At 54.5% G+C, this 26,425-nt stretch overlaps 8 protein-coding genes across 8 annotated transcripts; 5 read left to right on the forward strand and 3 right to left on the reverse strand.

The window, feature by feature from the left end:
* Nucleotides 1–450: 450 nt before the first annotated feature.
* On the forward strand, nt 451–1,745 carry GMORB2_3994 (Isopenicillin N synthase; the record flags this gene model as incomplete). Its single annotated transcript, XM_035465970.1, has 2 exons — nt 451–659; nt 812–1,745. The coding sequence occupies 2 exons, from the start codon at nt 451–453 to the stop codon at nt 1,743–1,745; spliced, it is 1,143 nt and encodes a 380-aa protein (XP_035323807.1).
* A 370-nt stretch (nt 1,746–2,115) lies between these two features.
* GMORB2_3995 (4F5 protein family) lies at nt 2,116–2,642 on the reverse strand (the record flags this gene model as incomplete). Its single annotated transcript, XM_035465971.1, has 4 exons — nt 2,116–2,185; nt 2,299–2,369; nt 2,452–2,523; nt 2,634–2,642. 4 exons carry the CDS (start codon nt 2,640–2,642, stop codon nt 2,116–2,118), a joined length of 222 nt encoding a protein of 73 aa, XP_035323808.1.
* Nucleotides 2,643–4,896: 2,254 nt separating this feature from the next.
* GMORB2_3996 (alpha-amylase) lies at nt 4,897–7,421 on the forward strand (the record flags this gene model as incomplete). The annotated part of the gene is made up of 6 exons (XM_035465972.1): nt 4,897–5,130; nt 5,239–5,487; nt 5,590–5,770; nt 5,948–6,044; nt 6,128–6,810; nt 6,976–7,421. 6 exons carry the CDS (start codon nt 4,897–4,899, stop codon nt 7,419–7,421), a joined length of 1,890 nt encoding a protein of 629 aa, XP_035323809.1.
* A 3,236-nt stretch (nt 7,422–10,657) lies between these two features.
* Nucleotides 10,658–11,432, forward strand: GMORB2_3997 (uncharacterized protein; the record flags this gene model as incomplete). Its single annotated transcript, XM_035465973.1, has 2 exons — nt 10,658–10,812; nt 10,877–11,432. 2 exons carry the CDS (start codon nt 10,658–10,660, stop codon nt 11,430–11,432), a joined length of 711 nt encoding a protein of 236 aa, XP_035323810.1.
* A 590-nt stretch (nt 11,433–12,022) lies between these two features.
* Nucleotides 12,023–12,923, reverse strand: GMORB2_3998 (B-cell receptor-associated protein 31-like; the record flags this gene model as incomplete). The annotated part of the gene is made up of 3 exons (XM_035465974.1): nt 12,023–12,364; nt 12,578–12,802; nt 12,903–12,923. 3 exons carry the CDS (start codon nt 12,921–12,923, stop codon nt 12,023–12,025), a joined length of 588 nt encoding a protein of 195 aa, XP_035323811.1.
* An 854-nt stretch (nt 12,924–13,777) lies between these two features.
* Nucleotides 13,778–16,818, reverse strand: GMORB2_3999 ([histone H3]-lysine27 N-trimethyltransferase EZH2; the record flags this gene model as incomplete). Its single annotated transcript, XM_035465975.1, has 3 exons — nt 13,778–15,115; nt 15,170–16,516; nt 16,588–16,818. 3 exons carry the CDS (start codon nt 16,816–16,818, stop codon nt 13,778–13,780), a joined length of 2,916 nt encoding a protein of 971 aa, XP_035323812.1.
* Nucleotides 16,819–19,570: 2,752 nt separating this feature from the next.
* Nucleotides 19,571–21,097, forward strand: GMORB2_4000 (sphingolipid long chain base-responsive protein; the record flags this gene model as incomplete). Its single annotated transcript, XM_035465976.1, has 5 exons — nt 19,571–19,627; nt 19,796–19,856; nt 19,931–20,064; nt 20,148–20,331; nt 20,418–21,097. 5 exons carry the CDS (start codon nt 19,571–19,573, stop codon nt 21,095–21,097), a joined length of 1,116 nt encoding a protein of 371 aa, XP_035323813.1.
* A 1,362-nt stretch (nt 21,098–22,459) lies between these two features.
* GMORB2_4001 (DNA excision repair protein ERCC-5) lies at nt 22,460–26,032 on the forward strand (the record flags this gene model as incomplete). The annotated part of the gene is made up of 1 exon (XM_035465977.1): nt 22,460–26,032. The coding sequence occupies one exon, from the start codon at nt 22,460–22,462 to the stop codon at nt 26,030–26,032; it is 3,573 nt and encodes a 1,190-aa protein (XP_035323814.1).
* Between the last annotated feature and the right edge of the window lie 393 nt (nt 26,033–26,425).

The raw sequence follows: 26,425 nt of genomic DNA on the forward strand, positions 1-26,425 counted from the left end.
GGGGGGGGGGAGGACGACTACACGAAATCCGAATCATGATGCCACCAGGGTCAGCAAAGCCGCATCAACAGAGACCATCCTAAAAGTGGAGAGGGGGTGTCAAACGTTGCGGGGGTGCGTGATGTACATGGAGGGCGGGATGGACCAGAGGAGAGAGAAAGAAGAAGAAAAGACACGGCGATGGCGCAATAGCACGAGTGTACGTTTCTGTCCCGATCTGCTGTTGGTGTATGGTACGATTGAGCGGAGAGAGAGGGTGGGTGGGGAGCCAGACTCGAGAAATGGGGCATCACTCACCCAGACGTTTACTCATTGTAAAAAGTTTTATTTTATGAAGAAAGGCATATACTCTTTTTTTTTCCCCCCTTGCCATAAAAGATAGCAGCAAAGGGAGAAGAGAGAAAGAAGAAGAAAAGGACAGGCAGATTTCGAGGTTTCTTCCCAAGAGCCATGTCCTTCAAGTCGATACCCATTCTCGACTTGTCGCTGGCCGACGACCCAGCGACCAAGCCCGAGTTCCTCAGGCAGCTGCGCGATGCCCTCATCGAAGTCGGGTTCCTGTATCTCAGGAACTTTGGGGATGCAGAGGAATTGGTACCGGAGGTGATGGAGAAGTGCATTGCCTTTTTTGACATTCCCACTGAAGAAAAGCAAGTCATGTATATATATATATATATATTATATATATATATATATCCCCTCTCTGCCTCCCCTCCCCTCCCTCCCTCCCTCCCTCGTCTTCTTCTCTCCGTACACACATATACACGCACACACGCACACACGCACACATGAGCTGACTCTGCTCCCCAAGACTCAAGATCGAGATGAAGAATGCCCGATCCTTCCTAGGCTACTCCCGGCTCTCGGCCGAGATGACAGCCGGGGCGGTGGACGACCGGGAGCAGCTGGACCTGGCGACGGAGCACGCGCTCCCCGCCCCCGGATCCCCGCGGTACCACAACCTGGTGGCGCCGAACCAGTGGCCGAGGGAGGAGGTCCTGCCCGGCTTCCGCGCCTTGTACACCGAGTACATGCGACGCATGGGCCTCATGAGCATCCGGTTCACGTCCCTGATAGCCGAGGCCATCGGCCTCCCCGCCGGCGCGTTTGACCGGTACCTCGGCGAGGGGGAGCACCACAAGCTCAAGATTGTCAGGTACCCCGACCTGGGGGAGGTCGGCGGCCTGGGTCGGGGTCGGGGCCAGGGTGTGGGACCTCACAAGGACAGCATGCTGACCAGCTACCTCCTCCAGGCGTCCCGCCACCGCGGGCTGCAGGTGCAGAACGTGAGGGGCGAGTGGATCGACTGCCCGCCCGTCGAGGGCACGGTGGTGGTGGCCATGGGCCAGGGCCTCGAGGCCCTCACGCGGGGCGTGTGCGTGTCGACGACGCACAGGGTCCTGTCGCCGGAGGCCGGGTCGGGGCCGCGCTTCTCCGTGCCCTTCTTCCAGGGCGTCGACCTCGACACCACGTTCGACGACCTCGAGCGCACGGGCGTGGGGGCGGTCCCGGACGAGGTGCGCGAGCAGAGGCGCCTGGTGCTCGAGAGGGCCGGGGGCCAGCGCCTCGACGACGTCGAGTTCACCTTCCGCCGGGGGGGGGCCGGCGCCTCGACGACGCTCGGGGAGGCCACGCTGAGGAACAGGGTCAAGAGCCACCCAGATGTCGGGGAGAGGTGGTATCCCGACATTCTGGACGATGTCCGGGCGGAGCAGGCGGCCTTGACGGCGGCAAAGGTTCACTGACGATGCGTATGTACACATTTTATTTGCGCAAAAAATCTTTTTTTTAATTTTTTTTAAAAAAAAAAATAATAAAAGAAGGGTAGCGAGTAATGGCCATCCTTTTCTTTTATTCTTCACATCTTCTGGTGTGAATGCAGATGTATGCTCTTCTCATCATATATATAACGTCCCCCTCTGTAGGAGGTGACATGACCGAAGTAGAAGGAGACGAAGAGAAACACAATGCCAGCGCTCCAACCAAACACCATTCTCATTCTAAAAGATACAAAAGAAACGCCCATCAACAACTCCAACTCCCGCCCTCTATTCCGCTTTCGCGCATCGTCAAAGGAAAAAAAAAATCGTCGTCCGCTTGCGCTGGTGCGGGTATCTACTGCTGGAACGTGGGGAAGCAATCGGCCAACTGCTTGCTGTGCTTGTTTTCGGCGTGCTCCTTGAGACTATAGGCATGGGGGGGGAGGGGGTCAGGGAAATGAAGATTGATGATTGCTTTGCCGGGATTGCCATGAAAGAAGGGGAGGGGAGGGGGGAGGGAAAGAAGAAGAAGGCTTACGCGGGAGCTTTGGTGGTGCGCAGGAAGGTCGACTTGCAGACCACGCACTGGATGTCACAGGCTTGCTGGTTCTGCAGGATGGGAAAGATCGGCACGGGTCAACTCCGTTCGGGAGAAGAGACATTCGGGACAGAGGGGTAGGACTAGACATACCGTCTTGAGTTGAGACTTGGCCGTCTTCTGGTCCTTGGCGTTGCGCTCACGCTTCTGCTGTGCCTTGGCTCCCTGTTTTACCAAAGAAGAGGAAGAGAGAGGAAAGAGCCGTCCTGTCAGCGCCGATTTCGCGGGGTGGTGAGGGGGGGGCGGGAGAGGAGAGGAGAGGGCAGGGAACGTACGTTACCCATGATGGCGACTTGGGTGGTTGGTTATTGGGTCGGATGGATGGATGGGATGTTTTGAGAGTTGGTATGGTAGTGGTATGTCGACGAGTCGTGTAGGTGAATGGTAAAGATGAAGTATAGAATAGAGAGGAAAGGATGAGAGGATTCGTAATATGCGAGGAAGAAAAAAAAAAGGGAAAAGAAGGGTAGAGCTGAGACGAGCGGATTTCGCTTCAGTTTTTTTTTTTTTTTGTTTTTTTGTTTTTTTTTTTTTTAAAAAAAAACCATGGGAAATTTTCCGGTTCGGCCTTGCCGTTTACGAGTAATACGGTATAAAAGAAAAAGTCATAATATTGAACCCGTCCCGGTGCTCAAGTGTAGCACTACACCACCACTACTCCTCCCGACGAAATGTCAATATGGACTGCAATAACATGTATCGATGCTCTGCAATACGCCGTAATAGTACCAATGATACAGTGCAGATGACAGATGATCACAGGAATGGGCAGAGCACATGAATTCCGGCTAGTCTGGACCCTCTAATCTGTAGACCCTCCCGCCGGTCTGAGCGATCGCTTGCACCCTCTTCTTTTTGCCTGAGGCTGGGACATGGACTGAGAGGTACCCGATGAGGAAGTCAGCCGTATTATCAAGTCGCCATGAATCAATCATAGTACCTAATAATAATGATAATGCTGTAATAATACCGCTATCACTACCGTATGCAAGCAAGAAGAAGGTACATCTTACTTGCTCATGCTGACAGAGAGCAAAGAGATATCAATGAGACCTAAGGGGCTTGGAACTGCTTTACTCATAGTAGTCGTACTCATAGTACATTATACTGGCAAGAGGCGGGGGGGGAAACGGAGAGAAAAGAGGGAGAGAAAAGAGAGAAAAGAGAGAGAGAGAGAAAAGAGAGAGAGAAAAAAAGAGAGAGAGAGAGAAAAAGAGAGAGAGAAAAAGAGAGAGAGAAAAAGAGAGAGAGAGAGAAAAAGAGAGAGAGAAAGAGAGAGAGAGAAAGAGAGAGAGAGAAAGAGAGAGAGAGAAAGAGAGAGAGAAAAAGAGAGAGAGAAAAAATATCAATGATGAGACTGGGACTTGAACCCAGGAGGATTGCTCCATCAGGAATGATTGCTAAGGTAACCTTAACCTGACGCCATAACCAACTCGGCCATCTCACCAATCAATGGGATGGAGGAAGCCTGCATTATCGTATCCTACCAAGCTCTCTGTGGGACTGACATTCGCTCGCGCGCCTCTCTTTTCCACCATTGTAGTGTTCTCTCAGGTAGATTTACTGTTATGTCTGACAAGAGGCATCTATGCAATGCGCGTTCGTCGGCAGGAGAGCGTCAGGTGAGGGAGTGGGAGAAGAAGGAAGGAAGAAAGATGCATGTCTTGCAATGATATCAGTCGTCGTAGACAACGCCCGATCAAGGGTGTCTCACCCTTTCCCGATACATCATCACCAAAGCTGGTCTAGGTCTCTCACGGATGTAATCTGTAGTCTTGCCGAATATTCGTTCAGACCGTATGAGCCTGATATCGACCACGAGTCCACGACAAAGAAGAAACAGAAACAAGAGACCGACAGAGAGAGAGAGAGAGAGAGAGCCCGCTCCGTTCCGTCCATTGCCGGGTTTGGTTCCTGGCTGGGGGAGATTCGGTCGAGGGTGTAGAACATGGATGAGAATTAAAGTCTCGACTGCGAGCGCTGAGATCTCGCGAGTGCAAGCAGACTGACGGCCAACGCCCAAGAGAACTCCGTCACCCCACGGGGCGATGATGATAACGCGCTCGACGGTATCGGCAATTCGGCACATGATAGTTCTCGATCTTATGGTCATGAGACCCCAAATGGCATCTGTCACGTTGTTTTGAGCTCGGACCGACCGCGTTTCTTTTTCCTCTCTCCTGTTTTTTTCCTCCTTTTTTTCTTTTTTCTTTTTTACTACAGCAAGACCAGGACCAGTCGGTAGGAAGATGGCCATCTATGTTTTTTTTTTTTTTTTTTTTTTTTTTTTTTTTTGGTTCTTGTCTTCCACCACCTCGGACCGACAGAAATGATCGAGCCCATGATTATCGACAAATCTCAAAATTACCTATAAAGAGGGCATCCGTCACAATGATCCGACATTCTGAACCGGGTCAGGTCCCATATCGAGTCGTCGGTTCACAGTCTCGGTTCCATCTCTGCCTGTCTTGAGCTCTCGTCTCACTCTCTCCTGCGCGCTCTGCCAAGTGTTGCGGACGCATACATGACCTTGCCGAGATGCTTGCCAGGATGAAGCCATCGGCACTTCTCGCGCTGACCCTCCCGGCATCTGCCATGGCCCTGACACCTGCCCAGTGGCGCAACCAGTCCGTCTACCAGGTCTTGACCGACCGTTTCGCCCTCACCGATGGCTCAACCTCCTCCCCCTGTGACCTGAACTCGTACTGCGGCGGCACCTTCCAGGGCATCATCAACAGGCTCGACTATATCAGGGGCATGGGCTTCACTGCCGTACGAGGGTTTTTTTTTCTTCTTTTGTTTTTTTTTTTTTCGATCCCTCAACCACCTCCCCATCCATGATATCTCTCAGTCTGCTGACGAGGACCGAGCCGGTATCAGATCTGGATCTCGCCCGTCGTGTCTAATCTCGTGGGGGAGACCGGTGATGGATCCGGCTACCACGGATACTGGGCCCAGGACATCTATTCCATCAATCCCAACTTTGGCTCTGCGTCCGACCTGGTGGCCCTCTCTGATGCCCTCCACGACGCAGGCATGTATCTCATGGTCGACATCGTCACCAACCACATGGGCTACGAGGGCTGCGGCGCCTGCGTAGACTACTCCATATTCAACCCCTTCGACTCGGTAAGTCACGACTCCTTTCTCTGCCAACCCCCTCTCTTCCCTTCTCCTTCCTTCCTTTTGGCGTCCAGGTCAGGTTGGGAGAGCTCATTCGGATACACGTAGGATTCCTACTACCACCCGTACTGTGCCATCGACTACGGCAGCACAGACATCACGGAGATCCAGGACTGCTGGGAGGGAGACGGCATCGTGTCGCTCCCGGATCTCGCCACCGAGGACTCGGACGTCTTGGATATGTGGAATTCGTGGATCGCGGAACTCGTGAGCAACTACACCATCGACGGTCTCCGCATGGACAGCTGCTTCGAGGTGGACTATGCCTTCTTCGAGCCTTTCCAGGAAGCAGGTCCGTCATCACACACACACACACATACACGCACACGCACACACAATACAACGCATACACACAGCTCTCTCTCGCCAGGCCTCCATGTCGGCTAACGTGACTGTCACAGCACAGCTGGCGTTTACATTGTGGGTGAGGTTGACGACGGTGATCCCGACGTCGTGTGCCCCTACCAGAACGACTACAGTTTGAACCCGCTCAACTACCCTGCGTGAGTGTCGGCATCAGTCATCTTATCCGTGAGCCCCCTTCCCCGACCAGCTCTGCTGACATCTCCACCCCGTCCGTTTCCAGGTACTACTGGATCACGCAGGCCTTCCAGTCGACCAGCGGCAGCATCGGCAACCTGGTCTCGGGCGTCGACACGATCAAGTCCGGCTGCGCCGACAGCACGCTCCTGGGATCCTTCATGGAGAACCACGACAACCCCCGCTTCCCGTCCTACACGTCAGACTACAGCCTCGCCGGGAACGCCATCGCCTTCACCATGCTGGCCGACGGCATCCCCATCATCTACGAGGGGCAGGAGCAGCACTTCTCGGGCGCCAGCGTCCCCGGCAATCGCGAGGCCGTCTGGTCGTCCGGCTACGATACCACCGCCCAGCTGTACACGCTCATCACCGCCCTCAACGCCATCCGCAGCTGGGCCGTCAGCCAGAGCAGCTCCTACGTCACTTACAAGGCCTACCCGACCTACTCGGACAGCTCGACCATCGTGATGCGCAAGGGCGCCGCCGGGTCCCAGGTCATCGCTGTCTTCTCCAACCTGGGCGCCGACGGGGCCAGCTACACCCTCACCCTGACCTCGGGCGAGACGGGCTTCACGGATGGCCAGAGCCTGGTCGAGGTGCTGGCGTGCAGATTGTACACCACCGACTCGAGCGGGAACCTCGCCGCCGCCATGAGCGGAGGTGTCCCCCTGGTCTTCTACCCCGCCGCAAGTCTCGACGGGTCCGGAATCTGCCCCGACATAACAGGTTAGAATCTCATCCCTGTGTTTCGGAATCTCACAAGTATGGCCGTTGTGCTCAGTCACTGCCTTCGACACCATCCATGGCTGCCTTGCATATGTGAAATGGCCTTCGCTATAGATACCCTCTTTCTAACGCTGGGATGTTTTTCTTTCTTGTCGCACAACTTAGGACCCGGAAGTAGTAGTAGTAGTAGTACTACTACTACTACTACAGAGAGCGCAGCCAGCACCGCTGCCACTCACACGTCGTCGTCGTCTGCTTCATCCTTGTCATCTGCAACCGCCGGCGGCGCCTGCACCGACACCGTCCCCGTCCGCTTCTACGAGGCCGTCACCACCACCTACGGCCAGACGATCAAGCTGAGCGGGAACCAGGACGCCCTCGGCAACTGGGACCCCAGCGATGCCATCGCCCTCTCCGCCGCCGAGTACACCAGCTCCGACCACTTGTGGTACGTGAGCGTGAACCTGACGCCGGGCTCCGTCGTCGAGTACAAGTATATCAATGTGGCCGGGAATGGGGATGTGACGTGGGAGGCCGACCCTGACCACACATACACCGTGCCGACGACGTGGGCGACGCAGGCCACTGTGTCTAACACGTGGCAGACGTAGATGGCATGTTGAACTACAACCTGTCGTGTCATGTCATGTGTAGAGACTATCGGAAACGGCGGAATGTCACAAGGGAGCAGACTCGGGAGTTTCGGATGTTGGTATAATGTTGGTCTCAGGTCTCGGACTCGGAAGGGTTGAAGGACACTTATATACAGACGCAGATGGGAGACACTCAAACTGATTCGTGGCCAGAAATATTTGACCCCCACACACTCTACTACGTATGACACCTTTTGGGAATATATGGATAGCACACTGACATGTAGAAAAAGAATTCCTCAGATGAATCGAATGTAAAAAGGTGTACCCTGCTGAGCCATCCGGTGACAGAAAAGATCGGACGTCAGGTTTCAAAAACCCTGGCGTGGGGCAGACGACTTAGACGAAGCCGTGGCCCCCACAATCACCGAATTACCATCAGTAAGTAGTAGAGAGGAAGATTCGTGCTCGCGCCGCACAGAGGGGGCGATCGTACGGGGATCATCAGGGAGGAAGCAAACGATAGGCCGTCTCTGGCATCTGTATTCTGTGTATGTGCTTATCGGTAGTGTGGCAATCTGTACCGTTTGCCCTTCCACACAAAGGGCTAGGACAACTGGAGGCTATTATACCTAAACTAATAGCACAGTGTTCAGATCCGGTGAGATGGCCGAGTTGGTTATGGCGTCAGGTTAAGGTTACCTTAACTAGTTTCCTGATGGAGCAATCCTCCTGGGTTCAAGTCCCAGTCTCATCAAAATCTTGTTCTTCTTACATTATTTTTTTTATCTTCCTTTTTTTTTGGTGTGCTTTACGACTATTGCCACATCTCTGAAATCTAAAGAAATCTGAAAAATTCCTTTTTTTTTTTTGCTATTACACATATAGCAATAGCAATGATAGTAAACACCAGGTCTGGAATGTCGACGGGTCCTAGCATCATCGCCAAGAGTGTGTAGTACTGTCGCATGTGCACATGCCCAGTCTTATGCGCTGGATTTCCGTCTACAACAATGCACACTTATTCTCGCACAATCGCTGAAACGCTACGGACGCTCATGATCATTTTGCAATGGCTGGAGAGCAAAAGGTGTGTTTCCTTGTTTAGCAGGGGGAGGGGGGAGGTCAGGGTTAGTCATACCCCCGTCTTGACTCCCTTTGCTGGCAATCTGTATCTCCTCCCCCCTTCATCCTCATCCCAGCCCCTGGTCTTGTGAGGATCTCCGCCACATGCAGAGATCGCATCTAACTGCCATGCCTAGCGCTGCCCAGGTTGACGCGCATGGCTAGCTTCCTCTTCTCTTTTCCAGACCACGTCAACCCTCGCGAAAGGCCTTGTCCACGAGTCCGGCGAGCTCAAGTTCTAGCTGCGTACGTGTATAAATGTATGGCCGTGGCTCGCCGATGTGAGCTCGAAAAAGAGACGCCGGCAGCACTGTGCCTCTACTCCCAGCACAGTCGCAATGGTCGTTTGGGCCACGCTGAAGCTGTAGACGGATCCCTCCGCTCGCTTAGGCTGCCGTGGGAGATATGTTCCTCATCATATGAGCCGGGGCTCGTGCCTGCTGCGTGCGGGATGGCAATGTAGGCGGTTGCGGTACGCGCACCTTTCTCGTCTCTGCCCCTATCTGCGAAGTGCCTGTTGCTTTGTCTTCCTGCGGAGGGGAGTCGTTACTTCGTATCTGTCTTGAAGCGCCGCCGCTTCCCTGGCGATCGTCCCACGAACGTCCTCACTATTACCGGCAGGCTTAGAGCCACCGTCGCCATCGTCGTCGTCGTCGCTTCTAGGGCCGCCCTCTATGGGATCACCGACAGGCTCCTACAGCAGAGGATGCGGATAGGCCATTGTGCGTCTGATTGAACAGGCTCCTTCCCGATCACAAAAAAACACGCACACAAAAAAAAAAAACCGGGTGGTACCTCAGGCTTTACTATGTACTTCTCCAGTAAGTATACACATCCACAAAGGAAGGAGCTCCTCCTTCTTCCTCCTTCCGCCGTATGCTGTTCTCCCCGCGGTATGAGCTCCAATCCAGATATACGCATCCTTTCCCGGTCACTGTTCTGCCCATCATCGCCAACGAGGTGATAGGGGGATTCTACTCCCTCTGACATCATACAATACGGTGAGATGGCCGAGTTGGTTATGGCGTCAGGTTAAGGTTACCTTAGCAATCATTCCTGATGGAGCAATCCTCCTGGGTTCAAGTCCCAGTCTCATCATGTTTGTTTCTTTTTTTTTGTCTTCTTTGGCAAATTTCTATATTCTTTTCTGTTTCTTTTACCTCCCTACCCCTCTTCTCCCTTCCCTCTCTCTATGAATCTCAACTACTGTCACACAGGTATTTATTTGTTTCTATTTTTTATCTTCTTTTTTATCTTTTTTTTTAGCTCTGTCCGGTCTTTTTTTTTCTTTTCCTGTTTCGCAGCTGAATTGTTAGTCCTCATGAGTAGATTCTGCTCGACCAATAGCGAGCAATCTGGTGAGATGGCCGAGTTGGTTATGGCGTCAGGTTAAGGTTACCTTAGCAATCATTCCTGATGGAGCAATCCTCCTGGGTTCAAGTCCCAGTCTCATCATGGATTCAATGATTTGGATTTATTCAGAGTTTCTTTTTTCTCCAAATTTAATGCGGAAAGCTGCTACAGACTTTTCATTTTTGCTTGCATGTGCTCTGGTATAATGTTATATGATTATGCAGGTTCGGCCAACGTGCAGTTCAAGGTGGCGAGTCGACATTACTAAGATTGGCAGGTGCATGTAGCTTGTAGGTCACTCCTGCCAAAAATAGTAACCCTTAGAGATCCTGCCTTGAACATCAAAACATTAAACCCTTGAGCATCAAACTTGCCCTCGTTGATATCGATCGGCGAGCTAAATTGGCCCTCGATAGTGATAGATTTCCAGGTACTACTACAGAGCGTCCAGCCGGCGATTGCAGAGTCCGCGGTTACCTGGCGGCTGTTCTTGAAGCTTCACGAGACGCGTCGCGTTCCTCAGCTACGAGACGACAAGAGGTGGCTTCACCAGACACATGGCTTTCTCAATATACCGCATCTTCACGCGTGATACTCCCACAATTACGCATTTGGATATACATCACCATGTCGTCTCCCGATAAAATCACTCGGGAGGAGTTCGACCGACTGCTCACCGAGTATCCGGATCTTCTCGAGGCCACCAGTCTCTCCAAAGGGGGTAATGTTCTTTCACCCTCTTCCACTTTTCACTGGTACCGTGTTTTCTCTTAACAATGGTCCCCTCCGGGCGCATAGCGAAGGAAGGCCAAAAGTCACTGGCGGAGCTCGATCATTATCGCTATGTTGTGGCCCCAAAGCTGTTTGCCGGGGACGAGGCAGATGACAAGATGGACTTGGAGGTCATCAAGATCTTGGTCGAGTGGAAGCTGTAAGTCAGGCGCATGGATCCGCACAGAATCATCGCCAGGGGGGGCTCACCTTTTTGCGCGCAGGCGTCATGGTACATTTAGGCCTACCCTCATGAGCCTCGTATCCTCCAACGACCCCAAGGCAGCTTCAGATACAGTCTCCGGTGCCATCGAGGCATATCGGCGTCGTGACAACGCCAGCGAAGCCCTTTCTACCCTGACAAAGCTGAAGGGAATCGGGCCTGCAACCGCATCACTCCTGTTGACGGTCCACGACCCGTCCCGCGCCATCTTCTTCTCCGACGAGGCCTTTTACTGGCTCTGCTGCGGCGGGAAAAAGGCACCGGTCAAGTACAGCGCCAAGGAGTACCTGGCCCTCTTTACGGAGGCGCGTGAGCTTGCACGGAGGATAGATGTATCTGTGACGGACATTGAAAAGGTGGCCTATGTTGTCATGAAGACGAAGCGCAGTGAAACGGCGCTGGCTAATGGCCCTTCATCATCCAAGAGCGCCTCATCCCACACGGCTAAGAAGAAAGATCCCGCTAAGCGCAAGGCTGCTACTACTGAGTCAACGGCAGAAGCATCATGTTCGCTGCAAGAGGTGCCACCGAGACGGTCAAAGAGATCGAAGGCCTGATGGGTTCTACATGCCGGTGCATACATACCACCTGCTCATACGATACTCTCGTAGAGAATGGGGCGGAATCCACACCCCCTTTTCTGAGCAGGTGGATCTGAGTCTACATAGCCCACGTGCTGGCTGTCACTCCCAAAGACAGACGGTCCAGCCGACCGACGATGGCTCTGGTGCCAATATGCAGGTCAGAGGGGGGCGGCGTCGTGGGTGGGCTCTTCTCGTCCTGAACCTGTCGGCGCAGGGCTGATGTCGTGTGAGCGGATGCATGATTCATATCACCGAGTAGTGCGCGCATGAGTGCACAAGTGGATCATATTTCAGAAGTAGAATGCTCAAACATGTCTTGACAATTCCATTGTCGCAACCAGAAATCCCAATGCCCGGTATCAAGCCATATGATGAAGTTTTTTTTTCCCTCTTCCTGTCTGAGCATGGAGGTGTTACCATGTCCAGTTTCTCTTTCCCAGCCCAACGCCTTCCAAATCCATGGTGGTAGTAGCAGTAGACTCGACGAGTTCTTCAAGACGGTTGCCCGTCTTGTTCTGTTTGGCTGTTTCAGCACGTGCCGTCGTCATTCTTCCTTTCGCGGTTTACTTCGTCTTTGACGACTCGAAATCCTTGACGGTAGCGGCGTACTTGTCGCTGAGCTCATTGTAGCTCTCGTGGAGCTGCTCGGACTGCTTCTTGAGGGTGGCGAGGTCCTGGTCCTTCTTCTTGAGCTCCTTCTTAAGGGCGGCGATCTCGCCGGGCTCACCGGCGACGGCGAGCTTCTCGCTCTGCTTAGTGTCGTCCTTTGTACCCTCGTAGGAGCGGATGCGGTCCTCGAGACGCATGACCTCAAGGATCATGACGTAGGTGCGGTTGAGGATGAGGGAGAGGAAGAGGGTGAAGCCGCAGAGGTACATGTTTCGCTGGGAGTAGAATTTGCGGGCCTGGACTTCGAGACGTTCGTGACCGAGGGTGGCGGCACTGCAGAGTAGTAGTCAAGGAGGTTAGTTTCTCATCTCTGTCTTTGCATTATGTTGTGGGGAGAGAGAAGAGAGAGAAGAGAGAGAGAAGAGAGAGAGAAGAGAGAGAGAGAGAGAGAGATGTGTGTGTGTGTGTGTGTGTGTGTGTGTGTCAAAAACTCACCCTCCCTTGGAAACAGCCTCCGAGGCAGCAACGAGCTCAAGCTGAACACGGTACACCCGGTTGACACTATCGATGAAAAGGATGAGGATGAAGACGAAACAGATCTTCATCCAGTACTGGATCTTGGCGACGACGGGGCTCTCGGAGACAAAGGTGAAGATCTTGCGCTTAGCGGTGAACGGCAGCGGTACGATGAGCAGCATGAAGAGAGCCATTTCGGCCACGAGGAGGAAGAAGACCTAGGGGAGTCAAGAGTCGGTTAGCGGCGATGGCTTCTTCTCTCTCTTTTTTTTTGCCCTTTTTTTCTGACAGGCAGGTGGCATCCCTGAATGCACATACTAGACTAAAGTAGAGCGTCATGATGGGCAAGATTCGCTTTTTGGTTGTTGTCTCTTGTTGTCGTGAGGGGTGGTGGTGTGATGTTTTGCGTGGGGAGGGAAGAGAAGAAGAGAGAGAGAGAGAGGGGAGAAGAGTGTGTGTATGTATGTACGCAAGAAAGAGGAGAACAGGTTGGTTATGTAGCCGTGACAAGCAGCACAAAAGAAAATAGGCTATCGAAAGAAACTAACGAGGCAGGTAGGGAAAGGCCAGCAATGTGTTCTTCAGCTGGGGGGGGTGTTTGCAGGTGGAGCCTACAAGGTAGAAGGTAGAAGAGGACAGACGTCATCACTTGTTCAGTCTGTTGTGGTTGGTGGGTGCGTCATGGATGGGACGGGAACTGAGAATCTCCAGAAGGCGGGCGGGAAAGCTTCCTCTGAACTGCGCCCCCATTCATTCCCCGAATAACAAGATGGAATATTACAGATTACAGATTATATTATCAGACCACAGAATATTCATTCTTTACATGCACCCAGCCCCAGTCTGCTTACTGGCATATTTGTCTACCCAACGTGTATCATTTTACATCGTACTCTTGTTCCGAGCATTCCATGTAGAAAAAAAAATTATTATTAAATTAAATTTAAAAAAATTTAAATAGTAATAATAATAATTGTTTTCGGCAGACCATGCATCTGTCCATCTCAAAGGCTACTACTACTAGTCTACAGATTACTACCCCCCAGTATCACCAATGACGGAAATACTGTAGAACTGCTGCTACGATGCAGTGCAGCCCATCTTCCCCCGGATATGGCAACCCTGCTCGATCCGTGGATGATGATAACAAAGGCAACGATGGTTTTGGTATATCGCTTCATGAGATCCAGCTCTCACGACTGCCCCTTTGGCTCGAGGGTCCACAGATCACAGTCTTTAAGCTTGGCAGGCTTTCTCCTCGTCCTGCTGGGCTGATCCCTCTTCTGCGGCGTCGTCCCCCCCCTTCCCCCTTCTTCGTCAGCCTCGGCTTCGGCTCCTCCGCCATTCTTGCCGGCATGGTCAGCCTCGTCCGTGTTCACCTCCCCCTCTGCCTCGTCTTCGCTGTCGCCAATCTCGGCCACCATCCTACGAGACACCCTCTGCCTCTTCCTGATCTGGTCCACGGGCGCTGCTGCCATGTCCGAGCTTCCGACGGAAACTTCCGACCCTTGTCGGGAAGTGCTGTTGCCGGTGCCCGTTGCCGACGTGCCCCCGCGTCGGGAGACGCCGCCGCTGCGGCTGCGCGTCGCCCTGCCGCGGCCCCGTCGGGCTTGTCGGCCCTGCGTGTGCGTCGCCTGAGCCGTGCCGGTCGTCTTGGAGACGAATCGGCCGTCCGCCGTCCGCTTCCTCCTGTCCTTGGTCTGGGCCGGTTGGTTCTCTGTCTCGTCCTCGTCTGAGATCTCTCGTAGTGGTCGCTTGCGCTTGCGCGAGGGACGTGTCACCTCTTCCTCCTCCTCCTCCATCGCGGAGCCTACCTCGTCTTCATCGTCATCGTCCTCATCCTCGTCGTCGTCGTCGTCCGGCTCCGAGTCCGAGTTTGCACCTCTTCCTCGTGACGGGGAGCCATTCCTCCGGGCATTCTTCCGTGAGCGCCCCGTCCTCGAACCACGCGGCTTCTCCCCGATGTCGAGGCCGAAATCCTCTCCGTAGTCAAACGAGAGCTCCTCCCAGGCCTTGATGTTGCGCTTGGCCCGCAGCTCGATCCGGAAGCACCCGTTGACCAGGACGATCCTCGGCAGGATGTTGCACCGCTGGCCGCCGGCCTTCTCGTGGTTGATGTACCTGCTCAGGTTGCCATAGCGCGCACCGTCGATCCAGACGTCGCACTCCTTGAGCAGGGTGAAGTTGAAAGATAGCGCCTTGGTGCCGTCAAAGAGGTTCTGCCGCCGAATGTACCGCCGGTCGCCCTCGTCGCCCGACACCAGCTCGCCCACGTACTCGATGACGAACGAGTCCTTGGGCAGGTCCTCTGCCGCGTACAGCCCGTAGCCGTGGGACTGGCTCCTCCCCATGACCAGGCGCTTGGCCACGCCCCGCTGTAGCGCGCAGTTCTGGCAACCTCTTGAGTGCAGCTCGTCATCTTCTGCGTTCTTCGGGTCGGCGCGCTCCGCGGCCCCGCACGAGCCGCACAGGTCCGGGTCACACTCGCGGTTCAGCTGGATGCAGATGCACTCCTCGTCGAAATGGCACGTCTTGCCACGCGAGTGGCACGCACACCCCGTAAACTTGTATGCGCAGGCATCCACCGAGCAGCCGCAAAACTTCTCGCAAAACTGGCCTTTGCTGGCGCAGGGGCAGTTCGGGTTCTCGGGCGTGCAGGGCCCGTCGTGGTCGCATCCGCGGACAGAGCAGACGTTATCGATGTCTCGTCGGATGTGGTCCCAGTTGGGCCTGTGATACTTGTCGGCACCATGGCGCTTGGATAGCTTCTTCTTGTAGCGGTTGTACCATCCGAGGCTCGGCACCCCGGCCTCTGGAGGGACCCAGGGCGCTGGTTTCGGTTCCGGAAGCTGGGTGCCGATCGCCTGATGCTCTCGGTAGACGTCGCAGCAGTCACGGTTCAGGATGATGGCCGCATGGCATACAGGGTCGATGCCCACTCGAGTGGTTTCAAAGGACAGGTACATGGCACGGATGACTTGTCGCTCCCTGTCCGTCCACATCCTGAAAGAAGGAGACCCGTAATCCCGAACATAGTTCTCGTGGTAGCATTTGCGCGCGCAGGGGGTGGTGCCGTCCGTCCGGCTCTCGTGCCCCTTGGATCCCATGGATCCCATCTGCCTCTGCTTCTCGGCAAGCCGACGTACGATCGAGCCCTTGTCGAGCGAGAATCTCTCCCTCTGGTTGTCGTCGGTGTAGAAGCCGTGCTCGCACGAGTGCTTGAAGCAGATGAGGCAGCCTAGGGAGGAGTACGTGCTCATCTTGGACTCCAGGTCCTCAAAGGTATTCTTCCCTATGTCTTCGGCGGCATTCTTGTCTTCCGAGCTCTGGGAGTCTGCGCAAGCGAGGATGTCCTCGTCGAGCTGGAAGACATCGAACAGGTCTATCTCAGGGATGGTCACGCCATGGTTAGTCTTCACTTCCTTAAAGACCATCTTCCACGCCTCTGCGAACATTTCGGCGCCTCTCTCGGCCACAGGGCTGCTCTCCGCAATGGAGCGCCACGCCAATATCCTCGACCTGGAATCCGCCGAGATGACCTTTCCGCGGTTCTTGTCGACGAGGTACTTGACCAGGGCCCACTTGTCGAGCCCGGGGATCTGCAGGTTCTCGAGCCAGGTGTCGAGGTATCGGGATACCTCGACGATCCGGTCGTAGTGGATGACATATGTGCGCTTCTGGTCAATCTTGATGGCGTCTAGGCCAGAGCGGATCTCGGACTTGTCCAGCTCCTTGATGAATCCCTTCCACTTTTTCTGCTTGCGGGGGCTGTCCAGGTCGCCCTTGTGAGGGTAGAAGGCCATGGAGGTCTGCGGGGCGACGACGTTGCCCTCAACCTCGATGTGGTGGTTGAAATACCGAGGTACAGGCAGCTTGTTCGTCTTGATTGGCGTAGGCGAGAAATGCTCCTCTCTCACCCGCCCAGAAGGATCCTGAATCGAGACTAGGTCAGTCGGGAAATCCTTGGAGCCGGAATGTCGCATGGATGTAAGGTGATATGTACCTTGGACCTGATTTTCCAGGTTCCGGGTCCAGGAGCGGTCGAGCTAGAAGGCAGGTCGGCAAAGATGTCTCCTTGGACCTGAAACCGGCGCGCAGTGCGTCTTGTCGTCTTGATGGTCAGGCGAGCCAACTCGGCATAATCCGCCCTCATGTCACTCCGATATGACTTGAGGGCATCTACCAGCTGGGGGACAGTCCAAGAGGCGCCCTCCGCATCTGACCGTGTGGGCATGCCCGCTGACGTTGACCTCCTCAGAGGTGGCAGGCTGATGGACGCTCTGCTGACGCTGCGATAGGTCGAGCCGGGAGACCTCGTCTTCGAAAGCGATTGGCGCTCTGCATGCTCGTGAGAGCTCCGAGTGCTCCCGACGGTAGTGGGAGTTTCGGTATGCCGTCTCCCAGAAGAGAGATTATGCTCCCGGTGCCCTCGAAGATGGAGAGAGCTGGGGAACATAGGGGGACGCAAGCGTATGGTTGCAGATTCGTGAACTTCCCAAGACTGAGGCTGCCAGGAGTGAACTGAGAAAGGCTTGATCACAGCCCCGAGAAGTCGCCTCGGCGCGTCTGTGCGTTGGCTATGTCGATACGATGAGGATGAGTGTGATGTTTGCCTGTTGGCATTTCAGTCATGAGACGCAGTCAATCTGTAGGGCTAGCGCATCATCCCTTTTCGTGACGTGATGTTTTAATAGGATCAAGCTTTAAAGCGTGCGCGACTAAGAAAGAAGGACAAAGGGAGGGAAGGGAAAACGTGAAGATGAGCGTGCAGAAGAAGAAGAGATATGCTCAAGATTAAAAGGGGTGTAAAAAAATAATAATAAAGCCGACGATGAGATCCATTAACGCATCACCACGGGTTCCCAGCTCAAAGCTCCTCCTTCCTCAAGACGGTAAACTCGTTTTGATCGACCGAGTCCCATGATATTGCCCGTCGTCATTGGTCAACGTCGCGCGTCGACGGATTATGTAATGTTTTTTTTTTTTGAATTCGGTCACCTACCCTGCAGCACTTGTGACGTGCTCCCTGCTCGCGACAGCACACGGTGACCCGTAGAGGTGAATACGAGTGGTCTCCCTGCCTCCTGGTACGTCCTGGGTCGATGCGTGTGCATCCTGGTGCTTGATTTGAAAGGAAGGAAGATCTATCTGTGAGACTATTTACAGATGTGAGTGTGGCAGCGGCCTGTAGCTGCTCAGTCATGCAATCTTGGGTGCCACAGTGGTGTAGTGATTGCCAATCCTACTTGATCGCCGCAACGATACAGTTGACTGTTCCTACGCACGACACTGCAAGGTATGCGCTACGGAATTCCAACCTCCTGAATGGGCTGGTCCTACGTCGTGTGACAACGGTGAGTACATGTAGTCATGGTCAGTGTGGATCGCAGACGATGTGCCGTCGAATTGTTAGTGACTGACGTGAACTTGACCATGCAGGTACAGGTAGAACCACAGTACAGGTACGGAGTACACAGCAAGCGGTACGGGAAAACAATAGCGATGTCTTTACTTGCTGGTCATTTTTCTAGTCGGTAATAATGGTCTATTATGCGGCAAGATTCGTACTTGGTGGTAGTGGCATCGTTCGGCGTCGAGTTTAGAGCGTAATCACCGGCCGGATAGGGACAAGTGTGATTGCATATGTAGGAAGGGAATGGCCAAGATTCTCCGAATTCGCTAGCAGCACAGCCACCAGACCAAGAAACCTTGCTGTTGAGCCACCCCACCATGGCGTCGAGGTTAAGCCACAAGAGATCGTTTCCCGGATATACTTTTTTGGTAATATTTACTTGGGGGAGATGGAGATCGGGCGGTTATGCACGACGACGATCGTACATGTTTTTCTTCTTCTTTTCTCTTTACATTTTGCAGTCTCGTTTTATACCTTCTTTTTGTCACTCATGTCAGGATACCGGACGGACAGTACACGTCAGCTCCGAATTGCATGTCAAGGAAGCGGAAGATGGGGGATGTATAAGGAATAAACCGCTCTTCCGGATGCATCGGGCATCAGATCATGTTATCTTGTCATGCCGGAGAGTTCCCTTGGAAAGCAGTACAGATGATGATATACGGTATGATACCTCGGGACCAGGATGATCTACTCCAAGTCTTTTCTGATGCAGCTAGGAGAAGCCAGTAGTCTCTAGTGCCTGGTTTCGCAGCAACAGGAGATATTGATGTCATCATCGCCGTCGCGGCAATCGAGGACAATGACGTAGCGCAGCATTGTGGGCGAGCGGTGATAGAACCGAGCAGCACTAGCGGCACTAGCACTGGAAGAAGATATGTGCTGTCCGGGCCCAAGCCTCCACGTCCCACTGCTATGATCTCATTGCAACACTCTGCTAGAAGCAACACTGAATGGAATGCGATACACCCAGAGATCCCAGGGAGGCTGCCGAGAGGGCCGGCTGTATTCAGTATCATCAGTACTCATAGCAGTAATATCGCATCGTAGCACCTCGTGCCCGCCTGCTTGGTAGGACGACTGTTACCGTGCACGAGTGCTACGAGTAATACACACCACTCCGTATCATTATAACGTGTGTGAGTACGACAGGTGACAGCGCTAAAAAAGAAAAAAAAAATTGGACTCCCATCACAGTGAGACCAGACCCCAGGTACCTGACCCGAAAGCCAAGGCCCAAACCCCGTCGCCGCATCAACTTCTCCCGATGCATCCATAATAATCCCAATTCCCTCTCGTCTTTTCATCATCTTGCCCAGCAATCTTCTACCTCCCCTCCGACATCATAATTCCTCACTGCTATTCCCCCCCCTCAATTCTTTCCCGCCTACCGTCGCCGAAAATCCCGTCGATATCCTATCCGCCTCCGTGACATTCCTCGATCACCCACTCGTACCATCTTACACAGCTGAGTCTTGCCTATTACCACCGAACCGACTGAGCCGATCCCCCTCCCCCTCCCCCCTCTGTGTCGCATCGCCGCCACACGTCGCCGCCACACGTCGCCGCCACGATGCACCGTACCTACTCTCTGCGCCAGACTCGGGCCCCGACGGCCTCCCAGCTACAGGTCAGCTTCGACACTCCGTTGCCCCAAAACCTCTTCTCTAGGGAGATGTAGAATTCTCGTCGCGTTCGACAAGAGCCGTCCTCCCCTCCTTTGGCCAGACTCGCGGCCCTTCCTCCCCTCCCTCTCTCCCGCAACATGTTTCAGACGCTGACAGTGTCGCACGTGTAGAACCCCCCGCCTCCTCCGTCTACGACCAAGTCTGGGCGCTTGTTTGGCAAGGGAAGCTTGAGTAAGCCGTGTCTATTTTCTGAACTCGTCTCCACGGCAAGTCGACCGATGCACTGATACCGGGGTACCACACAGGCCATGCTCTGCGTCGCAACGCCGGCGGCGCCTTTGGGCCCGACCTGGCTAAGAAGCTGGCTCAGCTAGTCAAGATGGAGAAGAATGTCATGCGCAGCATGGAGAGCGTCGCCAGGGAGCGCATGGAGGTTGCCGTAAGTCACCACCCACCCCCCCCGCTGCGTTCACGCGCAGCAGCACAGAGCCCATGTGCTAAAGGTGCCCGCCACCGTGATAGCAACAACTGTCCCTCTGGGGCGAAGGTGGCGATGAGGACGTCTCCGACGTCACCGACAAGCTGGGCGTCTTGCTCTACGAGATCGGCGACCTGGAGGATCAGTACGTCGACCGCTACGACCAGTACCGCGTGACGGTCAAGAGTATCCGCAACATCGAGGCCTCTGTCCAGCCTAGCCGTGACCGTAAGTACAGGCCGAGGCCACGCACTCTCTCAACCCTGACAGCCCGACCCCTCTCACACATGTATCCTGACCGCTACCGCTCCCAGGCAAGCAAAAGATCATCGATCAGATCGCCCAGCTCAAGTACAAGGAGCCCAACTCGCCGCGCATCGTCGTTCTAGAGCAGGAGCTGGTGCGTGCCGAGGCCGAATCGCTGGTGGCCGAGGCGCAGCTGTCCAACATCACGCGCGAGAAGATCAAGGCCGCCTACTCGTACCAGTTCGACGCCCTGCGCGAGCACTCGGAGAAGGTGGCCATCATCGCCGGGTACGGCAAGCACCTCCTCGAGCTCATCGACGACACCCCCGTCACCCCCGGGGAGACGCGCGCCGCGTACGACGGCTACGAGGCCAGCAAGGCCATCATCCAGGACTGCGAGGACGCCCTGACCAACTGGGTCACGGCCAACGCCTCCGTCTCCTCCAAGCTGTCGACCCGCTCGCGCACCCTGTCCCAGCGTCGCCGCTCCAACATCCAGGCCCGTAACGAGGGTCACGGCCACGGCCACGGCCATCACCACATCGGTCAGGGACACGACCTCGCCTCCCAGGATGCGCCCATCAACGACGGGAGCTCCTGGGTCGCTGCCCCCCGTGGCCGCGACGGAGACCTCGACAGCGAGGATGACGACGAAGTCGACGACCGCGACCAGCACGACTCGGTCCTCGACAGTGACGGCGGACTGCGTGCCGACAACCGTGGGCGGACCCAGGAGGCTGTGATTTAGTCGAACACGCCTCTCTCCGATGACTTCCATCACGAATCTGTCTCCAAGGTCCTCTTTGGATAGAAGTATGCATGAAGAGAAAAAACAAAGGGAACGTGGGAGGAGTTGCTTTTCTGGGAGTTGGTTTTTTCTTTTCTTTTTTTTCTTTTCTTGGCTTTTATCTTGTCTGTTGCTCTTCAGGATCTGGAATCTCTCTCCTTTTCAAAGCCCGCAACTACGAAATCGGTCATGCCTTACTGGTACCACTACTGAGTAATTAGGCATAAAATATATCATAGGAATCAAGTCTATTATACATATGAAAAAGCCCGTGTCGTATCTATTGATTATATATTTCTGAACAGATCAAAGTCGTTTCCGGAGAAGAAGAAGAAGAGGAGAGTCGTCTCGTCATCACCAACACCCCCAAATAGCCCTGCTCAGATGATCCCAGCCGTACTCCTCAACTGACTAGCAAACTCCTCCACCTCCATCCTGATGATGTGCTCACCCGGAACGACGACGAGACCCAGGAACCGCGAAGTCATTCCGTCAGAGGATGTACCCGACTTTTCTCCGTCCTTGTCGGCGGCCACCGGGGATGTCGTCGGTCTTCGATACTCGTATGTCTGGGCAATGACGACATTTGTATCCTTTTTTTAAAAAAAAAAGAAATTAATTTTTTTTTACTGTTAGTAATAAATGAGGGAGAGAGAGAGAGAGAGAGGGAGAGAGGGAGAGAAAGATACCGGATCAGTGCATTTGAATGCGCCGCGAAACATGCGACCGTCTGTGGTCAGGATACGTAGGTTCTTGTTCAGCAGCGAGCTCAGATACTCTCTCGCCTCGTCCGTGTCACCCATCATGTAATGAGAAGGGAACGGAAGGGGGGCTTTCTCGTTTCGTTCACAAACCCCGTCTGCCAATGTCAGGGAATGTGTCGCTCTTGGGGTGGCGCAGTTCGGAACTTGGTGGGGTTGATTGTCGGTTGGGTGTGGGATGTAATAATAGTAGGAAGCCAGCGGTATCATAATAATCGATAAAAAAAAATATTACTGGAGAGAGAGAGAGTAAGAGAGAGTAAGATAACATGTGCCGTGGGAGCTTTTGTGGAGACATTTGAATGGTCAGCGTCACTTGCGTCTGAACACTTCAAGCGTGAATCTGGGCCTGTCTTGCTTCTTGTTCTCCTATTTCTTTTCCCTCACCTGATCTCTCCTTCACTCATCCATCATACTCGAGGGGACATCGCGGCTTATCAGAGAGCCATGTTCACGTCCCGAGACTATTGCCATCCCTGAAGCCGCTTGGGGTCCGGCCCACGCTACGCTTCGTACAACGAGAGATAATACATACATACATGCAGGGCTGTCCTGATTCACCATGGGCGTGAACGGTCTCTGGACAGTGGTGCAGCCGTGCGCCAGGCCCACCAACCTGGCTACGCTCAACCGCAAGCGCCTCGCCGTCGACGCCTCCATCTGGATTTACCAGTTTCTCAAGGCCGTGCGTGACAAGGAGGGCAACGCGCTGCGCAACTCGCACGTCGTCGGCTTCTTCCGGCGCATCTGCAAGCTCCTCTGGTACGGGATCCAGCCCGTGTTCGTATTCGATGGCGGCGCGCCTGCCCTCAAGAGGGCCACCATCCAGGCACGCAACCGGAGACGCGAGGGAAGGCGCGAGGACGCCGTCAAGACAGCCGGGAAGTTGCTGGCCGTGCAGATGCAGAGGATCGCCGAGGAGGAGGAGGAGAAGCGCAGGAGGAGGGAGCGTCGAGAGGGAAAGTCTGTGACCTCCCAGGTCAAGGAAGCAACGGCTCAAGATCAGGATGAAGAGGAACAGCTTCCGGACATGAATAGTGTTGTGTATGCTGGCGAGATGGACATGTCCCAGCAGGAACGGCAGCAGACGCGGAAATTTCACAAGCAGGACCAGTACCACCTGCCTGAGCTCGAGGGCGGCATTGCATCCATGGGGAAACCCGAGGACCCCAGAATCATGAGCGTCCAAGAACTCGAGGAGTATGCGCGCCAGTTTCACAACGGGGAGGACATCAACCTGTATGACTTTAGCAAGATCGATTTTAACGGCGACTTCTTCAAGAGCCTGCCGCCCCCGGACAGGTACAACATCCTCAATGCGGCAAGGCTACGCAGCCGGCTGCGTATGGGCCTCAGCAAGGAGCAGCTGGACGAGATGTTCCCGGATCGTATGGCATTCTCTAGGTTCCAGATCGAGAGGGTGAAGGAGAGGAACCACCTGACACAGCGCCTGATGCACGAAGTCGGTATGTCTGGGATAGACCTCACGATCGGAGTCAATGGCCGTATAGCCGGCGAGAAGGATCGAGAATACATCCTCGTCAAGAACGAGGGCGCCGAGGGCGGATGGGCTCTGGGTGTCGTGAGCAAGGAGAAGGATTTGGGGCAAGCCCATAAGCCGATCGATGTGGAAGCCATCCAGGTACAATACCAGTCGAAAGACGACGTCGATGAAGACGAAGACACCGATTTCGAAGACGTGCCCATCGAAGGTGTGAACCGCCTGCCGAAACTATCTTCCAGCTTTTATGCGACTCAAGATAGTACTTCCATTCGGAGACAACAATACTACGGCGCCCAGAACCAAGGAGCCGACGAAGACGTCGAAGACTCGCTCTTTGTTGGCGGCAACACGGGCGAGAACAACCAGGTCGTCCACGAGACTGCCCATGGTAAGGGGTTGCATCCAGACGAAGAGGACGACCTCAGTAAGGCCATTGCCATGTCCCTACAGAGCCAGCATGGTGCTGGTGCTATGGATGAGTTTGAGGCGGTGTCCGATGGGGAAACGGAGGAGGCTGCTCCTGAGTGGGTTCAAAGGCCTGTTGAACCCGCGAGGCCCATTGTTGGCTCTGGGGGCCTAGTGATTGCTCATGCCGTGAACAACCGGGCCAATGCTGCCGTCAAAAGGAGGCAAGAGGCTCCCCAGGAAGTTGCTGTCCATCAGAGTGACAGCGATAGCGACGACGATATGCAGGCCGTGCTGGCCCGATCTCGCAAGAAGAGAAAGGAACAGCCGAAGACCGTGATAGAAAACAAAAAGAATCCTTTCGATGGGCCCTTGCCCTTTCCAAAGCTCGACTGGCGCTCATCTCTGTTCGCTACCGGCCAACAAGATGATATGCAGCCGGAGAAGGACAAGGCTGGTGAAGGCGTGGATGATCTAGCAGTCGTGAACGATGACGCAGGAGGGTTCGAGAAAGACGGCGAGAATGAGCAACACCCTTTGCCACCGTGGCTCGCAGACCAGACCGATATCCGAGAGTCTATTCGCAAACAAAAGGATATCGACAGGGATATCAATGCGGAGGATAGGGCACAGGCAGAGGAGGAAGAGAGGGTCCGTCGCCGCCAGATGAGAGACGCGATGATCGAGATTGAATCCTCGTCTGACAGTGGGAGCGATGTCGAGATACTCGACAAGCCTCCATCCCCGAAACCTGAAAAGAAGACACCAGAGCAAAAGGTACCGGACCCCCCCATGGTCGAGGTAGAAGAAGTTGCTGCTCCCCAGGTCGAAGATGGAGATGTGGCGGACTCATCTGAGCCCGAGTTTGAGGACGTCCAACCCCCCGAGGAAAGGGAGGAACAGAATCTATACACGCATATCGGCTCACCAGAGCCTGAGCTCAAAGACTTACCTGTGACATCGACCTCTGCCGAGGCGCATGATGGAGAGGCGTCTGAAAAGGCTACTGGCGAAGATTTTGAGGCATATGAAATGGAACCAACACAGCATCATCAGCCGAAGACAACGGCTGAACAGGACGATGACGACCTTTTTGACGATGCCGAGTTCGACGAGTTCAGTGATTCGGAGGACGAGGAACTTCTCGCGCAGATGGCCGAAGAGTCCGAAGAGCATGCCCGATTTGCCAGCGAGCTGAATAACAAATCGGCAGAACAGAACCGGGCAGACTATGAGACGGAGCTTCGGCAGCTCCGCAACCAGCAAAAGAAGGACCGACGTGATGCAGACGAGGTCACCCAAGTCATGGTGACGGAGTGCCAAGCCCTCCTGCGGCTATTTGGCATCCCCTACATCACAGCACCGATGGAGGCCGAGGCGCAGTGTGCGGAGCTGGTTAGTCTCGGGCTCGTGGACGGTATAGTGACAGACGACTCGGATATCTTCCTGTTCGGAGGCACTCGTGTCTACAAGAACATGTTCAATACCAACAAGTTTGTCGAGTGCTACCTCGCGTCAGACCTCGAGAGGGAGCTCTCCCTATCGAGGGAGCAGCTCATATCACTGGCCCAGCTGCTGGGGTCCGACTACACCGAGGGCCTGCCTGGCGTGGGCCCCGTCACGGCTGTCGAGATCCTTTCCGAGTTTCCCGGAAAGACGGGGCTTGAGGATTTCCGCGAGTGGTGGTTGGCCGTGCAGTCGCAGACACGCCCAAAGGAAGCGGACGCATCGTCACAGTTCCGCAAGAAATTCCGCAAGTCGCAGGGCACAAAACTGTTCCTCCCCACAGGGTTCCCAAACCCTGCCGTATACGACGCTTACATTCACCCGGAGGTGGACGACAGCACAGAGGTCTTCCAGTGGGGAGTTCCGGATCTCGAGGGCCTGCGTCGGTTCCTAATGGCCACGATCGGGTGGAGCAAAGAGCGGACCGACGAGGTGCTAGTGCCCGTCATCAGAGATATGAACAAGCGTGATGTCGAGGGAACCCAGAGCAATATAACCAGATACTTTGACGGGAGTGTCGGGGTCGGGGCTCGAGAGGTCTTTGCTCCAAGGCAGCGGGCCCAGGGAAGCAAGAGGATGCTGGCGGCTGTGGACAGGCTTCGTACGAATGTCGCGGGAAGGCAGCCAGATGCGAGCTCTGATTCAAGTCCCAGCGCTGGAGCCGATGTTGACGAGTCCCGGAAGAGAAAGAGACGGACTGCAAGAGCTGAAAAATCGTGATGGGGAGATGGTGCGATCGTGGTTGGGACACAGTCAGCAGGACGTATCGCGTTGCTCCTTCCAACATGCGTGTATTTATCTCGTCAGGTCAGATCCTCTACCTCGACGTACAGGTATCGGGTAAAAATGCAAGACGCCAAATAAACATCAGCTATTCAATCCACACATATACCTACTGATACACCTTCCCAGCAGCGCTGTGTTCCACGCCGTCGCCGCCTATCTCAAGAGGCTCGGCGTAGCGGCTTGGTGGTTCTCCTCACGATGACAGCTCGGCACGACGCGGCCCCCTTCTTACGATGATTTGTTCTCGGCCTACGTCAGATGAAGATGGTGCCTTTTTTTCCTTCCCTTTTTTTTTTTCATTTATTTTTATTTTATTTTAATTGAAAA

The sequence above is a fragment of the Geosmithia morbida genome, assembly GCF_012550715.1.
Source record: "Geosmithia morbida isolate 1262 chromosome Unknown scaffold_2, whole genome shotgun sequence".
Taxonomy (NCBI): Eukaryota; Fungi; Ascomycota; class Sordariomycetes; order Hypocreales; family Bionectriaceae; genus Geosmithia; species Geosmithia morbida.